General features: G+C 38.4%; 1 protein-coding gene across 3 annotated transcripts in view; it reads right to left on the bottom strand.

The window, feature by feature from the left end:
• Nucleotides 1-18572, bottom strand: part of SPATS2L (spermatogenesis associated serine rich 2 like) — an 81385-nt gene that overhangs the window by 28740 nt on the left and 34073 nt on the right. For all 3 annotated transcript variants that reach the window (XM_027636579.1, XM_027636577.1, XM_027636578.1), the window contains exons 2-3: nt 15458-15519; nt 3579-3687 (exon numbers count right to left, since the gene is read on the bottom strand). In XM_027636579.1, coding sequence (XP_027492380.1) covers nt 3579-3687; nt 15458-15496 — 148 coding nt within the window. In that variant the 5' untranslated portion in view covers nt 15497-15519. The remainder of the gene's footprint in view (nt 1-3578; nt 3688-15457; nt 15520-18572) is intronic.

Here is an 18572-nt window from a genome sequence, read left to right as displayed (position 1 = left end):
AAGAACATAAAAAATAAAGACTTAATTAGCATCCAAAAGAGTAATTTTGTGGACTCCTGCATAAATTCTGCATTGCACAAATGCAGTAAACTTAGGTTTAGTAGAAAAAAAAAAATTCAAAATTTATGTTGAAAAATATTTACAATTTCGTATACTTGAAATTCTGTCTGTCAGCCATAATGAGTTGATCAGATAAATTTATGGAACAGAGCAAGCAGAGCCTTGGTTAGACCAGTACCAACTGCCATGTTAGAAGAAAAGCGTTCTCCTTCTGGTTAACATCATTATTTTTTTTCTCCTGGACCATAATGCTGAAAATAGATGCTCATGGTAAGCATGCAGTCTGAATCGTCATCCAAATTACTAAGGCACTATCTTTTTAATCACAATCAGATCAAAGGGCTTCTGCTTGAATTTTAAGCACTGTACAAATCTAGTAAATATTAATTTATTATCCTTTTCATATGGATTTCATACCCAGACATTCTTCTCACTCCTTTCAGTGAACTCTTGATATTAGTATTAAGAAGAATTGCTGTTTTCAGACTACCATGAGTCATCAGTTTGTATGAGGTTTGTGTGAGGTTTTCAGATGTACCAAAATTATTTTTCTATCACAATAAACCAGGTCCAAGATTATCTGGTAAGACTATCACACACATTAGGAAAGATTATGTATATTGCTAGCAGTGCTAAGCCTAATTTGTTAAAAAATGGGTATGGAATCCATCAAAGCCATGTTTTGTTTCCTAGATGGCATAGCAATGCAGATACAAGGCTAAGAAAACTTCTATTTTGTGTATAACTATACACATACCTATATTTAGTGACACACATACATACTTATGTACATGTAAGTACAATCCCCTCTCCTAAAGGTGAGGGTTATTTTAAGGATTCTCCCAACTAACCTCCATTTCTTCCTGTCAGGAAACGCACTAACTGTCCAAGTCCCAAAGCCCTCATTTGAACTCATCACTGTAATTTGCTGAACACATCTACAAAGCAGCTGATCAGACCTTCTGATTATGCTTAATTAGGTAAACACTAGCATAGCAAATAAAACATTCGAACCCTCTTTCATTTAAATCAAATTTCACATATAGAAGTAAATTCATAATAGAGACATCACCTAAATGCTACTCCAGATACAAAGCAAGATGGAAAATAATCTCAGGAAATGAAATTTGAATGTTTTTTGATTCAGCATGCAGCACCTCAGAGAGAAGAACTGAATGGAGGTGCTGAGCCTTTTCATTCAGCACAGCCACTCCCATGTTTTCTTTGCCTCTGGCAATGATTTCTCTGCAAGCGTTATTTCAATCTTAGCAGTTTTTGTCATTCACGTGAATAAATACTCCAAGTGCTAGATTCATTCTATCCACAGCAGCAGCTACATGGATACATATCTTTTCTCAGGTTTGCTATTGTTTCCAGACAGTAACAAGCTCACAGACTTCCGAAGGCAAGGCACAGTAATCATGAACTGGTGAAGCTCAAACAAAGAACATCTGAACTCAGGTACAACAGCTTGCTTTTCTTCATGACTTTGTTGCACTCTTGCAAGGCTTGCATTTGCCCTGTTTCTTCCATACAGCAGATGACAACACATGGCTATGAAAACACTTCCCCTTTTGAGTGCTCATTGGAAACAATTCATAGGCCACAAGCAAGCAACGGCAACTTAAGACAAAGTAAATTGAAAGTAACTTACTGAATAGTCATGGAACAATCCTCCACTTATTTCCCCAGGACATACATTACAGGAAAACAAAATTACTGTTAGATGCCTCACACTTTCCTTTTCCTGTGTGTGTGCACAGACAAACTCAATTCCATAGATCTATTAGAATGTCTATGCAGTTGCCTGAATCAAAAAGAACCACATAGATCTGATAGAAGAGTTATGATGCATTTATAAATAGTCCAGTTTGCTTGCACCTGCTTTTTGCATACTGTTAAGTCCCAGTGTATCATGATGCTTTTTGGATGATACATTTTAGTAAGTTAATCCAAACCAAACCCCAAACTATTCTTAAGTAAAATACATATGAAATAAGCAACTTGCTGAGACAGCAAAATGCAGAATTTTTAAGAAATACAGAGCCTTTGAGACCACTGAACTTCTAGTAGCGTTTATGCAGCCCCCAGCTACAAAGATTTTGAGAGGATTTGCTCATGGTATGCCATTATTTCCGCAAAGGGTTTCTCACAGACTTTGGTGAAAGTTCAAAATACTTGACATTATATATTTATCAGAAAAGTGTTATTTAAATACAAGTGACCTTTCATTAGAGATGATCCAGATTTAGAATGGCTCAAACTTCCGATGGAGTCTTGGCTCAGCCATTATAAATGTCAAGGCTATTTGCAAAATTCAGATTGAGGTTTGAATGTCAATTCAATGTATGCATCAAGTTCAGGGGTTTAGGGGCCTGGCTATCTGCTTCAGAACTATCCCAAATTCTTATTAGTTACTGTATCTTCAAGAGTGAATCATTTCCTGACATATTTACTTTAAAAAGCATTGACTTTCATGCAGAATAAAGGAGGTGGTCTGCAACAAGAATGATATAAAAAATGGCAAAGTCAGGTGGAAGAGATAAATAGCCATGTCAAACTCATAGCATAAAGAAGCAAAGATGCAGACAGGAGGATCAATTATAAAAAAAAAAAAATTAACCAAGTGCCACACTCATCAGATTTCAGAAAAAATACATAATATATTTTCACAGAATATGCTGAGTTGCAAGGGACCCCCAAGGATCATTGAGTCCAACCCTTAGCTCTGCACAGGACCATCCCCAACAATCCCACCATGGACCTGAAAATATCATCCAAATGCTCCTTGAACTCTGTCAGGCTTGGTGCTTTCACCACTGCCCTGGGGAGCCTGTTCCAGTGTCCAACTGTGCTCTGGGGGAAGAACCTTTTCCTAATATCCAACCTAAACCTCCTCTGACACAACTTCAGACCATTCTTTGGGGTCCTGTCACTGGTCACCACAAAGAAGAGATCAGTGCCTGCCCCTCCTCTTCCCCTCACAAGGAAGTTGTAACTGCAGTGAGGTCTCCCCACAGTCTCCTCTTCTCCAGGTTGAACAGACCAAATGCCCTCAGCTGCTCCTCACAATGCTTCCCCTCAAGCTCCTTCCCCATCTTTGTTACCTGCCTTTGGACACTCTCTAACCAAAACTGCCACAATATTCAAGGTGAGGCTGCACCAGTGCAGAGCAGAGCAGGACAATCCCCTCCCTTGACTGACTGGTGATGCTGTTCCTGATGCCCCCCAGGACACAGTTGGCCCTCCTGGCTGCCAGGGCACTGCTGATTCATGTTCAGCTTGTCATTGACCAGGACCACCAGGTCCCTTTCCACAGCACTGCTTTCCAGCCTCTCATTCCCCAGTCTGCACACACATCCAGGGTTGCCCCATCCCAGTGCAGAATCGGGCACTTTCCCTTGCTGAACTTCCGATGGTTGGTGATTGCCCACTATTTTGAGACACTAGAGACAACAAACACTTTTAGCATGCAATTGAATCCCTCATGCTTTAGTGAAAAAATGCACTATACTCACCATCCATGAAAGCTTGAACAGCCTTGTCTACATTGTTATCAAACTGCTGCAACACCAGGACTATCTCATTATTGCTTTTGTTCGGAACAATTGATCGGATTGCATTGATCTGGAAGGAAAAGAAAGAAGACAATAGCATATGGGTTTATCATACTCCTTTAAACAACAAGGTACCTCTGCGCCAGTGCACATCCATATAAATGCCTGTTACATGTGACATGCTCAGGAGCACACAGCAATGTGTCTGTACAAAGCAATACCCATCCTCTCCTTATCTGGCACCTGCAAATAATGAAGCAAGTTCTTAAAGACACCAAATCATAGAACTGGTAGCTAGTAATCCTGGAAACAAATCCTACCCTCAGCAACAGTGGGAGAACTAGCTTAATTAAGCTGACAGAATTTGGCTTTATGCTTCTTTCCTAAATGTTCTATTTGCTGCCACGGATCTTGATACATCACCTACACAAACTTAGTGAGTACACAATTACTACAACAAGGCTATTGCACGACCTTGCTACATCAAAGTTATGATTGGTGTTTTTTTGATATCTGAAAAACAGCCATATGCATGAAAACAGTCACAGGTTAAAACAGCATCATTTTCAAAAGCTCTAGTGACTGCTCAATTTGCTGTTCCATATACAAGTGACCGGGAAGCTTATGTAACAAAATCCTGAACAAAGGACATAGGAAGCCAAATGCTTCCTTCAGGAAACTCTGCTGATGGATGAGGTGTTACACCCACAAGTGACTCTGGCACACCGTGCTTAAATTTCCCAGCATTTGTTATTGCTGTACTGTCAGTATCCATTGATACCAGATGAAATTGAACTCACGATGTTTTAAATAAAATATTCCTTGTGGAGTCACACTGATAATTTATTTTCTCATCCCTGAGTAATAGAGCTGAAAGTAAATAGTTATATAAAAATTAATTGCTATATTATTTTAATGCTATACAAGCTTTATGAGGTCAGATTAAAATAAAAATACTTAAACATAATTAGCAAAACAAAAACCTATGATAGTACTCTGAAAAAAAAAGATAACCACTGCCAAAACCAGTCTAGTAGTTTGAAATTAGGTTTTTGAGCTTCTGTATCAAGATGTCCAGCACGTATTTACAATCAGAAACTTGTTATTGCCCTGCAAATGTTTATCTGACACCCTTCTTTGTCATCTTTCTGCGGGAATACATTCTTGATTTAAGTGTACTTTATTTACTGCATCACAATGCCATTATGCTAATTGTGAAGCAGTGGTGGTCTTTTATTGTACTGTGAAAAATAATTGTGAAAAAATAATACATTAAGCTAGAGCTGTTTAAGGGAACTAGGCAGGCTTACATGGCAAGAGCATTCACACTTCCTTGCCTTAGCTGCCTGGTTAGATGCTGAAGGACAATCTGTATGGAGTCTCCATCAACAGAGATATCAGAAGGTGATCAAGAACACTTAAGTGCTCAGATTTATGACCAAAAAATCTTATTTTGCTGTAGTATGTTCACCCCACTCCTCAACTGCTGTATTTCTGTCCTGTATTCTAATACAAACCATGAATCATTTCAGGTTCTGTTAATGCACAGCGACTGAGGGCTCAGATTTGTGATACGTGCTGGACTTCAGCACTACAAAAGGTTGATACTCAGCACACAACTTTAGTACATCTACTTAAGATGATTTACTCTACTCCTGTCCATCATCCTGTCACACCTCTCTCTGCAGCTTCACATTTGCCCATAACACATTTCAAGTAGCAAGTTCAGCCTTGGACAGCCCAGGTCAAACACATAATTTAGAGGGCAGTGGAGTTAAAGCACTTGCCTACTTCGCAAGGACACTTTCCAAAGGCCTATCTGTTTAATGTTGCCACCCTACAGCCAAGCAAGGCTTGCCCAGCAGCCAGGTCCCCAGACAACAGCTGGTTGCTTTGGAATATCTACTCAACACAGGCTGAGTATGTTGAAGTTCAGACAGACGAGGCTGTCAAGTGGACTGCTTGAAGCGGAGACTGTCGTTGCCAGAAACTGTAGAGAAAATCCTCTGTCTGCTCAAGTTTCTCTCTTCAGCCGATGTGTATGCATGGGGAGGGAAGTAGTGAGTATAGCTTTCTGCTACGTACTGCAGGCATCCAAGTGAAAACTAACCCAAATCAATAGGATGTGCAGAGAAAGCCCTGGAAAAAGGAGTTAATTAACCTAGTGATTGTGGGTACAGGCACGCTATTTACTGATAAAGCTGCAACAAGGATGAACTGAGTTGGCTTCATAATAATAGAAGTTGGCAAAGACACCCGGGTAGAACAGGCCACAAGCTGCAGTCCATTTTAAGTTCAAGCTGGTACCTCCCAAACTTTTTCACCATGTGGACTATATCTTCATATTCTCACAAAAAACTCCCCTCTTCTTTCACAATCATGTGGATCATCTCGCTGCCTACTCAAAATTGCATAATCTTCTTGTGGTAACTGCTTACAGGAAAAACAGTAAAAGGAAATATCTAGTGTATTCTAACCAACTTTAAATAAAAGCATGGGGATTTCATATGGCTTCTAGGTCCTTCTTTGCTATGAAAGGTCTGGAAGCCTCAGAAGCATCTGGAAACAACCAAGAGAGGCTAAGACCACAGGATGGATCAGGCAACTCGCCACACAGTGCAGTTTGGAAACTTCTCAAAGACATTAAGAAGAACATCTGTGGGGTGGAGAACACTGACACACACGAACTCAACCAGGCAGACTATGTTTTACACTACAGAATCTACTACTGAAGACTTTCTGTTTGCACTGTGTGGTCTTTGTTAAAATTTTTTCATTAATAGGAAAATCAGACTTAAAAGCTAATCTGTGCTTCATCCAACTAGTACTATAATCAAATACAAAAAGGTTATGGAAACATTCTAGTTATGGAGATAACCCAAAAAAAGCAAAATGATGATCTTAGGAAGAATACTCACCAGTACACAGAAAAGAAATTAGGTACATGACCAACACCGTGGACACAGTCCTGTTTTAGCTGGACTATAAAAAAATTTGATTTAGGGAATATCAATGCACTGCAGAGCTCAACAGTTCTACTGCTGACACCTAACAATATTCTTTGTTGACGGTTGTACGAAATAAACATTTGTTTATCTTTCTACTTAAAATATAAAAGAATTTGAGACACTTCCTGAAAAAATTCCTCAGGAAAAGAACATCAGATTGCAGGAAAGCATCCAGGACCTAGGAAATTCCAAATCAGGAGTTGCTTACACTTTTTTAATTTGCTCCCCTCCTGTATGTATGCTATGATACCCAGGATACTTACAAGCTGTTAGTGTTTCTCCTTTCCAAATTTGTGCAGTGACTTATGTGGGTAAGACAGATGAAAATTAAAATATGCAACAATCAGTAGGATACGTCAATATTAAGGGGGAAAAAAAATAAATATATATGTGTGTATATATATATATATATATATATAAGTTTAGAAACAACAAAAGCTGATATAAACCCAGAATTCCAACAGAGCATAAATCCCAAAAGGTTTTGTTCTGAAACAAAGTATTTTGTCTTGTAAATTCTTAGGAACAAGATGGTATATTGTTACCATACTTTTCCTGGAATTTCAAAGACAAAGATCTGTGTGCCAGACATCAGGTCTAGAACATATGCACTGTTTGACTGATGTTTTAATCCAGAATACACTGGAACTGTTGCACACAGGCAATGAAAAAGCCGGTAAATTCTGGACCTCCAGACATACAGCTACAAGTCTCAAATTGTGACCTGACAGTGTATCTGGAAGGAGGACAAGGCATGTCGAGGGAAACTAGGCCATATGACAGCCTTAGCCTAGAAATGCCAATGTTAAGGCCACCAATATTCCAACTCTTAGTCCTTTTACCTTGATTTCAAATACATGTGTAGATTTCTATGTCTGAAACTCAGCTCTGTCCCCACACAAAACATGTCCCATATATTTCTGGACATAAAAATACAAAAGAAAAAGCCAAAGGGAATGGTAGGAAACCTTCCTGACAGCATATGTCAAGCACAAATGCTGTAGGTCATAAGAGACATACCACAGATTGTGATGAAGGGAGGCATATCAAAGCTCCAGGAATGCTTGATAGATACAAGATGACAAGGTGGACTTACGTTAAAGGGCTGAACGTGAGCTGGATCTAGGCAGCCCAGGTATGCTGGCTCCTCTCTGTTTCACCTGCTAGTTCAGGTGATAAACCAGCCCTTTTGCTAGCACAGCTAAACACCTCACCAACTTACAAGCCTCCAGCTGAGAGAAGTCAACCAATTCCCAATCCAGAAAACTACACAGAGCTCATTTTTATTACAGGTGTGGAAGGATGATTCCAGGGCAGGAGATAACTCCTAACTTTATGTCTCTAAAGTTACAGTCCTCAAAACATCCATCTTCTCAAGATGTAAGCAAGAGATTATGGAACTAGAATAAGCTGATAATGTGTGACTTCCCATCAACAAACTCCTTTTAAAAATATTTAGCATCCTAAAGGATGAAAGAAATTACAAGAGCCAAAAAACCTCTTACTATGCAATGGTACTGCATTAACAACAAACAGTCTGCAAGAACAAAACTCACAGCAGCCTATTGGATTTATTTTTGTTTATGTGGGAGAAAACAGTTTTCTCCTACTTTCTGAAACCTGATCATAGGAGAAACAGCATGATCAGACAGACTACAGGGAAGTCAACTATTTTAATGACTTTGTGAATCATCCTGGTTTTATCCAGTGTATATTCCCAGTGAACTTCTGTCATCATCTGGATGCTAGATAGCATTCCGGGACATTAAGAGAATTCAGTAACATACCTTCAGAACCACAAATAATTAATGCTGTTAATGTCACCATTAGTTGAGAATATGTCACTGACAATAGTTAAATTCCTGGGTTTTCCCTTCTGTAGCCTAACAGGAAAGCACATTACTTTGTTTACTACTGAGAAAACTTTCCCAGAATTTCAGCTTACAAAAGCTACTTTAAAGCAATCACAGATCTAAAATATAAGGCTGTGATCTTGAAAACAACTGCGTGCACTCAAGAACATGAAAGGCAGAACCCAGGTCCATATCCATTTAAACCCACAATCCAGACACATACCTTGCAAGCATGCATTTAATTCCTGTGGACCTAGCTACTCTTCTGGATAGGGCTAAACTTAGTTCAAATTTTAGAAGATATTCAGCCACCTCTCTGAGCTGAAATCTCAAGCACAGACTTAGCTTGAAATGCTTGCTCAAGTCCTGTTAATGCTTGCTGCAATGTGAGCCAGAGTGCGTCTCATCAGGACCAGAATTCCACAGTCATGAGGATGTTTTTATCTGTCTCCTACACAAAATGCTGAAGACTGCCCAAAAGTGATATCAAAATTGAAGAAGACTTCAAGTCCCCTCAGAAAAGCTGCTTCTACTCCACAGTCAAATCCCCAAGGTCTGATCCAATATACTTGAGTATTTTTCTGATGATTACTGTTAAATTATTGACAATCTCACTTGGGGTAAATTTTTTACTTGCCTGAAAATAATAATAATAAAAAAAAAATCAATAACAGGTTACCTCTGAGGAGCTGAGGAGCATAGCACACAGAAAAGGACACTGAATTCTATCCTCTCACGGCATCTTACCTAAAAGCCCTCACAGACACCCATCTCACAAGACTTCCCTGGTAAGTCAAGTTCAGAAAGAAACAGAGCCTGCCTGAAAGTTGTGACACCAGATTACCTACTCCACATACAGAACCAAGTTGATATTGCTGTGCATCCCTCTAAGTCCTTTAAGCTCTCTGTCAAGTTTCAAATGGTTCCCAGGCAACTGTAACAACATGGACTCAATCACTGCCTGTTTGCTGCTCTGCTCCATCTGCTCCCCCTTGGCATCATCTCAAAGAGGATGTTTCTGGTGAATAAGTAACATATCCGGGGTTCAGAGATTTTGTTTATATATTTCTGACATAGTGACAAATTAAACTCCTTTGCTGAAAGCTCACGGCTGTTCTGAAACTCCCGAACACAGCTGCTCTAATCCCCTTGAAGTTACTATTACAGTCACTCAGACAGAAATATTCTTACTTATGGTTGCTTAGGAAAACTAACACAGATCCACCTTCCCTCTGTACTAAACACTGAGATCAACAGATTTTCTCTAAGTTCAGAACTAAATTCATTTAGAAGTATTGTTATCAACAAAGACGTCGCATTTCCTACTTTATTTTTACTGCATGTCAGTAAATCTTTATGCACACATACACAGCATTCAACTACATTACACCTCCATTTGAGGTTGACCCAAATCCTGCAAGAGAAGTGCGGAAGGAGGGCTGGCTGAAGAACTCTGCTGGTTTCTATAATCTAGGAATTTAGCATTAGCAGATGTCCTGGCTACGTTAAGCAGGAAAATGTATCTTAAAACCACTTAATGGCACAATTTTTTAAAAGGTTTTGAACTCCTACACAAACATATTTCATGAGTACAATTCGACTTTGTTGCATTAAGAGGCTATTTCTCACATTGGAGATATTTTTCCAAAAGCTTTACTAACTAAGTACATCCCCACACACTGAAAAAAGGTTGTTAACATCCCCTTTGAGCAAACTAACAGCTTTGATGGGGTCTGTGCCCCTCTTTCCACTACATGATCTGTTTATTACCCTGATACCTTCCAATCATTTATTCTCAATAAGCACAAAAAAAGTTCTACTTGAAGAAGTAAACTGCTTTAGGCAATTGTCATGGATACACAAAATTGTCCCCAAACTTGTAAACTAATCAAATAGAAAGGCAGACACTTAGTATGTTCTTTCAGGTTTCCTGAAAAGTTAAGGCTTAGTAAGAACTGTTCTCCTTGAATGATGCCAGCACTGTTTACAGACATGAATCTGTGATATTCTTAACCAAGTTAAACGGCTCATCAAGTGACAAAAGTGCATTTTGATCAACTTTACTGGTCTTTGAACAGTCCCATCTACTTCAACACATGGGCAAGAACAGCTGTGAAGGTCAACTTTAAGGAGAAATAGTGGAATCACAGATTGGGAAACTACTGCTTTTGTAATGTATGACTTTAAATTTACATACTACTTCCATTCCTTCCCCTGAATCCTAGTCTTTCCTTGCATGCTGACTATCGGTTAGAAAAACCACAGTTATGGTGTAACATAAACAAAACTGTGAAACCTCCAAACCCACATCTGAATAAAATTTCCTTCTTGCAGTCCTTTCCATCTGCTCCTCCAGCTCTGACACTTGAAATGACAAAGGAAAAAGCAAGCCTTTCAGGAGAACTACAGCAAAACTTCACTCCTAACAGAATCTCAAGAGGACAATTTTCCTCTGAAAGAGTATTTTGCTAATTCCAGCTGACAGCAGATCTTACTTACTCAAACCTGTTTAGACACAAAATAAATTAAAAAAAAAAAAAAGATAGATCCAAAAGCAAGTCCTGAAGTTAAAACAATTCCCAATATTTTTTGGATCATAACCAAAGTCACATGCCAGAGCTGAATGGCTATTCTGGGGAGTGCCTGATATTCACTCTTCTCTTGTTAAACTAAGAGGGTCTAATTGTTGCAGGAGACAATACATCACTTGTATTACTCATTCCAATTGCTTCTTCTTTGGAAGTCTTGTAATTCAGAATCTCAGCACCTCTTCTGGTGATGTACTAGGTTAATGCTTGAATACCTCCATTGATTTTATGAATTTTGGATTTAAGCCAATGAGTTTGGCTCATTTTATCCTTTAATCCAGTGAACTTTTGTGCATATGATCTGAACTATGTATAACACGCAAGTCTCCAAAAACTCTGATACAAAAAGTAAGTCCTTACTCACACTGTATTTTCAGGCACAGAAATCAGTATAATCAGAGGCAAGAGGGAGAGTGCCATAGTGAAGGAAGACTACAGCAAGGGTCAGGGTAAAGGGAATTATTCTGAGAGAGATCCTGATGGTAAACTTCTCCTTATACTAGTTATGCAGGCATGTAATGACCCTTGTGGCTGCCGAAATGCATAACTTATGTTATTCCAGAAAATCTGTGGGTCATATGCACAAAAATATGGTAATTGAAACAGTCCTGGCTTCCCCACAGCTGCGGGAGCCTCTGCCAACTATGGAAACTTCCACTAGCTTTCCTGACATCACAGGCCAACATTTATATAAATCTCTCAAGGGGAAAAAAAAGAAGACATAAAATAGAATGTTTAACCTATTGACTTTATGAACTATTTCAGCTGAAATGCCAAGAATGAATTATACAAGTATCTGCAGTATTATTCTCTTAAGGCTCAAATTTAGGGGTAGGGCTTTATAGAATCTGTGTGTGAGCGTAATGCCCAAAATGTCTGCCTCGGCCTCATATCACCCTTAAAAGAGTGGCAGAGGTTTTATTTTCTTGAATAACTAGAAGTGGATGATGGACAGAACACAGGGAAAGGTCACCATTGGAAAAAAAAAAACAAAAACGCAAAAAACCAAACCCCCCAGAACCCCCACAAAACAAAAGAACAAACATTATGCTAAAACCTGCATGGGATCTGTACCATGTTTTCATCACAAAGAACCTCCAATTTAAGGAGAAACTTTTGTGTTACTTTTGCAGAAACTTACAACAATAAGTATTTGTTAACAGATGTACAGTTCCTTTGGCTCCATGCAAGTCACAGCAAGATCAAAGTCTTGCACACGTGATGATTTGTAAGCACTGAGGTAGAAGAAAGGGAGAAGTGGGAAGGAACTGTATTCTATTCTCCTCCTGTATTTGCATTGATGGCAATGGATTTGTGGAGCTTGGCAAAAGTATTATATTCGTAAACCTTGGTTTTCTTACCCAGAAATATTGCCCCCCCAAAGGCAGATAAAAGTAAACATTAAACTCGCTGCTTCAGTGTTGTATAGCATGACTATCTTGCTTTGTAAGTTTTTTAAGTGAGAAAGAGAAGTGATTTTGACTCTCTAACAAGGACACTGTAACTAATTATATCTTCTTTTCAAACATGCAAATTAAATCCTTACATTTTAGCAGTCTATGCGCAAATCTAATCAAAGCCAACTCAGCAGGACTTCTCTGTTCAACCCTTTCCTCGTATTTCTAGTGCATCACTCAGAGCATTCTGAAGCTAGTCACTTCATAGTTACTCAGTCTGTTGCTGACAGGAAGAGGTACAACACTGTAAACCAAACATGAGATACTAACTGGGAGCTCTGAGCCACGGTAATCCCATTTTAAAATAAGACAGACTTGTGCAGGTGAAATGGTACACTGAGCACAACAGTTTCTCAGCTGATGTATGTAGAGTGCATGAGGTTTATGCTCTTCAGTCACTAACCTTTTATTTACTAGGTTATTGCTCTATATTTTCCAGAATAAAATCCAGTGATTTTACAATGAAACTTTAATCGCTACTAAACTAAGTTTTCACTTTGGCATAGGGATTTAGTGGCACTAAATACTGATGGAAGATACAGGAATAAAGAGTAAAGGATTTATAACAGAATGTATTGATCCAATTATTTTCCTGCCTTAAAATGCATGTGCTCATAAACACTCCCAGCAGATATCACACTTGGAATAGCAGAGACTTAGTGTGGGTAAAAGTCCTGTTGCAGTTCCTCATTCTTAAATTCGCAAAAGACAAACACATAATTTGTAAAATCCTGCACTTGTAAAACTGACAGATAAAAAATTTCAAGCTCCACAGTAAATATGCAGAACTTCAATTGATTTAATGAGTTGCTTTTTTAGAGTTACTGTAGTTTACCTTTGATAACTGTGGCACTAGGGGAAAGGATTTAATGACATTACTTTCTACTGCAAAATCCATCATGCTCCTCAATATTTAAACCCTGTATTGTTATTAAGGACTAAGGAAGATATTCATCACCAAAGTACAGATTCACGTTGACATGCAAATCCTCAAGCACAATGAGCAATTGAGATGTTAAAAACAAATATGAGGTAAAACTACTCCAAAAGCAGGTACCTGGGCAGTGCAACAGGTAAGGAACTGTTTCCCACAAGGGGATATAAAGCAAAAGAAGTTCTACGTCCTTTTAAAAGCACAAAAAGTGAGTCAGCAGTGAAAGAGTGACACAACAGTCTGAACAGGAACTCGTTCCCACCTGAATTACTTAGTATAAATCATCACTTGTTATGCCTTTTCCTCAGCAGCTTCATGCAGGTATTGGAGGGCAGGTAACAGCCTGTGACCATTCTTCCAGGAAAAAACATTAGCAAATTGCAACTTGAGGAAACCTAGCATCAGAATCAACAGTTGTCATGGTTCACCAAGTCTGTATAAACCAAATGCAACATCTAAACCATTAACTACCAGTCATGATCAGTTCTGAGAAATACGTTGTCTGACAGAAAAGTTCATTATCCATGAACTCAGAAGCAAAAGAGCAACTTAAGTAAAATTTGACCACTGACCTCTCGTTCAAGGTTATTTCTTTGCTCTGTCATGCTGTGGTGTTATGCTACATCTTAGTTCTCTACCACTTCTTGGAATGTTGTTGAATTGGAAAGGCACATTTACAGTATCTTTCACACATTCCTCAGGCCAAACGATTTTTTTTTTTTCTGAATAATTTTTTATGTCAGCTCAAGAAAAGAGTTAATCCAAGGAATCGTACACAATTTTTTTATTCTTTTCCTTTCCATTGACAGCCTCAGAGAGAAGAGAATATGTCATATACCTGCTGCCCTGCAGGACATGTAATGTGCCACAGGCAGGTCTCATGTTACAGTGGAAGATGACTAGATTTCTCAGTTTAACATTGCCCTCACTGTTCAGTATTTCCTTGATATCTAATCAGTCTTGATCCTTTCTCCTTATGCACCTTTCATGAACTGAACAGGCCTAATCAACTTTTCACTGGTATCTGGACAAACTTGGGCACCCTGCTAGAACTGGATTCTGGTTTCTAACATTTGTCACACTGCCTTAAAATCTGTATCAATAGCCAGATTTGGCTCAACAAAGTTGTAAAGCAAGGAACCCATTAACCTTTTCTGAACTCTCTAAATGCAAAGGTCTCTCTCTCTTCCCAAACATGAAATAGAACAAAACCTGATTCTATAGAAGACGATTCAGGTGAAATCTCAAAATCTTCTTTTAAAATATAACTCTGTCATGTTATGCTCCTACAGTCTCACCGCTTCTCTCTCTCTGCTTTTTTTCCTATTTGTCAGATGTCCTGGTTTCCTATTTATTTTGGTGGGGAGTATCTATGGGTTAGATTGTCACTTCACAATCTGTCTGCTGGGAGTCACAAAAGATCTCTGACCTACCTCATATTAGCATCCTAATTAGCTTTAGGTCCTCTACTGCTTCTGAAAGGGTGATGAGCCAAGGATAGGGAGAAGACTCACTCAAGCACATAGAATGCAGTTAAAAGCAGACATACTTTCACAGGAAAAAAGTAATCTACTCTTTTTGGGCCTTTAATTTTAGGAATTGCCTTTAAGTAGTACAGGTATAACATTTTTGGTCAGAAAAATTATTTTCTGAAGGCCATGTTTCAAAATACAATGGTTGTATTTTGTACAGCAGCAATCACCACAAAATGCTATTCTCCACAGCATCAGTGTACACAGGAATCACAAAGGAATAAGAGAAGTCTAGCTGACAGAACAGTGTCTGTAAAAAAGCAAAAATGTTTCTCCTCGAGCAAGATTCATATACTAATCCTATCTGTGTACTTAACTTCATGCACAGACACCTGTCTGTGTACTTAACTTCATGTACAGAGTCAATGCATATTAAAGTTTAGTATGTGAACAGAGTTGGAAGGAGCAGAAGTAAAATATGTACGCAAATATCATTTTGGTTTGCATTGTACTGTTACTTGAACCTACCTTTTCCTTGATATTTACAGGAGAATTGATTTCTGCCATCTCTCTTCAGGTGAGAATACTGTCTGTGAAATGAGAGAAAAACACAGAGATTCATTTGGAGGTTTCAGTCACAACCTGTCAAAGCTACACCTATAAAGTCTAATTGCACATGCTTACCTATAAGCACTAGAGAAACACGAGAACACTTAATGCCCTGCACAGTAGTGCTCAATCTTGCCAAAAAGCAAAGCTAGTCCAGATTTCACACCTTCCCAAGTTAGTTTTGCAAACACATTTTAAAAATGCCTCACAGTTCTGAATCTGGATAGAAGGCGTATCGTGCTTCTCCCAGCCATGTCTCTTGGACCTGATTCATTATTACTTGATAACTCTGAGGCTTTAAAGAGGAGGAATACCCTAGATAAACTCAACAGTTCCTGTTTTCCCATTCACCAGCATTGTCGATTTTTGCCAGAAAATTTGTCAATCAATCCAGTCGTAAAAAGCAGTTAAATGTGCCAGGAGGTTGGGCTGACAAGTGCTGCATGGCTGTTCCTTGGCTGGAGTTTTTTTCCAAAACTAATTCAGAGGATTTAGTCACACAGCTTCTGATGAAACTAACAGGGTCTGTAGAGTTAAATCTCGTAAGTCTGCTCTGAAAACTTGGGCACATGAATGGAATTTGCATGTGATTAAGAAACGCTGCAATATACTTTCTATTTCCAGTTATGTGGTTGAGTAAGTCAGAGGCACTCTTCCACATGGTGAAAAGATAACACAGGGAAAGGAGTCCAGTTGTCTAATCCCACTTTCATCAAAACCAAGTGCCTTAAAATTCTTTAAGGAACAGGCTTCAATCTTCACATTTTAAAAATAAGTCACACAAAGAATTACAGCAAAGACGAAGTCAAATGGAATAAAAGTTTGGTTTGGTCACCACTTTTACAGTACACTGATAAAAAGGTACAGATGTACATACATGTGAACGAACTCTTAGTCCATTCCAAGTTTTTAGAAATGTCTCCTTCTTTTCCCCATTTGAGCATTTGCTATGTGGACTGATGCATGTGTTCCAAAAATTTTTCTAAATCTCTTTTAATGCACTTAAACAATCCTCCCTTAATTCCTTCTTTGAAACACAAAACTTTAGTGGAGTTCAAACTCCAGAAATTAAGCACTTCTCTTACAGTATCCATTGACAGCATTTAAATCTTGTAATTTATTTCTGTATGCATCCGTTTTCTAACCGTACAGATGAGATTCAAGGAAGCATATTTTCAAAAACTTTCAAAAACAGGTTGTTCCTGTGATAAACAGGGAAGAGATAATAGGAAGAAGAAAAAGAAATTGATTTGAGTCTGATGAACAGCAGACACTAAACTACAGAATCCCTCAAAAAATAAGGTGCCAAAAGAAAAAAGTAACTATTTCCATTGCCAGCTACTAAAAAAACATGCTTGAAATGAGTAAGGTCACTCCTGCCATCTCCATTTTACTATATCATGAACAGATACTGTATTAGAACTCAAATAACTTTTACCTGTCTTTAGTCAGAGGCCCAAACACTTTGCCAAGACACTGAGCTGGAGTCTCACTATGTTTGATACGACTTCTTCCTGGCACCTGAGCCACTGTGCCACTCTGAATGCCTTCCAGCCTGCTGGTACCTCAGACCAGGAGGTTCCCCTCCCTGCCCCTCTTTACATCAAGAATGAAACAGCTCAAATTAGCTTCTTTGTCAAACCCATCCAAAGGCTAAAAGCAGAGTTAAAAATGTCTGGACAGAGCAGGGAGGGAGATCACAGGAATATAAGACTGGGACAATTCCATTTCCAATATTTAGTGAGTTCCAACACTAAAGGAAGGTGTTAAGAAATGACTGTAGCCCTGTAGCCCCTATATAACATTTTTTTAATGCACTTCTTGTCTTTTGCTGTCAGCTATTCCTCATGCCAAATGGACAAAGAACATGAGATATAGCTAATCAAATTTCCCATCCAGACTGGAAAGGTCGGCTCTAAAATTACTCTGTAAATCTTCATCTCCCTTACTGCTGTTCATAAAAGCATGCCTTCTACCTAGGGACATCAAACCCATGCTGGACTGGTCCTATCCTCTGCTTACCAGATAACTGTATGTTAAGGAATAGTTAAAAAATTCAATTAGTTTGCCCTTGTATCTAGTACCGAGCAGATTTTGTAATGTTAGAGATGGAAGCCTACCCTCTCCCATACCAATTCAAATACACTTATCTGATCCAGCACCTTATAACAACATTAAAAAAAGACCAGTAAAAAATTGAAGAACCAACACACAACACAGAAACAAGTTCAATAAGAGTTATGGCTAACAAAAAACCTTCTGGTCTTAGAAGTTTATTAATCTATAAAAAACAATAAATAATGGGAAAAGATCTTGGTCCCTTTAAATCCTCAGATGCTACTTTTTCAGCATACATTTTACCAATTTTGTACCAAAACTGTATATTTTAAAACTGTATCTTGTACGAAGCAAATTAATCAAAATAATGATATTTTGTGAAAGCCCCACACCTCTTAATTTATGTTTCTTCAGAGATACTAGCTAAATAATTCTTCAAATGATTTTGCTGATTAAACCCTAACACAGCATTTAGCCCATTTTACTCTTTGTAGCAATGCTCTGACTCAGTTTAAAACCAGACATAAAAACTTCATTCAACACCTTGCCAGATTTGACTTGCCATTTCTTTATTGTACACTGCAGGTGTTACTGTGATTATAGCCTTCCACCAATAAATGTGGTGCTGATTCAGCTAGCTTGCAACTTCAAGCTGTTTCAAGAAGACCTGGCATGCCACACATAACATGCCCTCAGTTTCTTTCTTTCTTTCTCTCTTTCTTCTTTTCCTCTTAAGATGAAGAACAAAAAGCCTTATTCCTCTACACTTCACACTCTTCATTAATATGCATATTACAGCTGTCAAAATGAAGATGCTAAGACTGAGTTATTTTTCATTCACCTTCTCCAAGGACAGATAATTGAAATAACATGCATAAAACACTTGCTCGTTTATATAACTCAGTCCAGCACTGCTTGTTACATAAAATACAGATGATATATTAAAAGGAAAATGTCAGTGCAGCACTAATTTTTA

The sequence above is a fragment of the Corapipo altera genome, unplaced genomic scaffold (assembly GCF_003945725.1).
Source record: "Corapipo altera isolate COAL_440 unplaced genomic scaffold, ASM394572v1 45, whole genome shotgun sequence".
In the NCBI taxonomy this organism is placed as follows: Eukaryota; Metazoa; Chordata; class Aves; order Passeriformes; family Pipridae; genus Corapipo; species Corapipo altera.
This window is presented reverse-complemented; position numbering and strand designations above follow the sequence as displayed.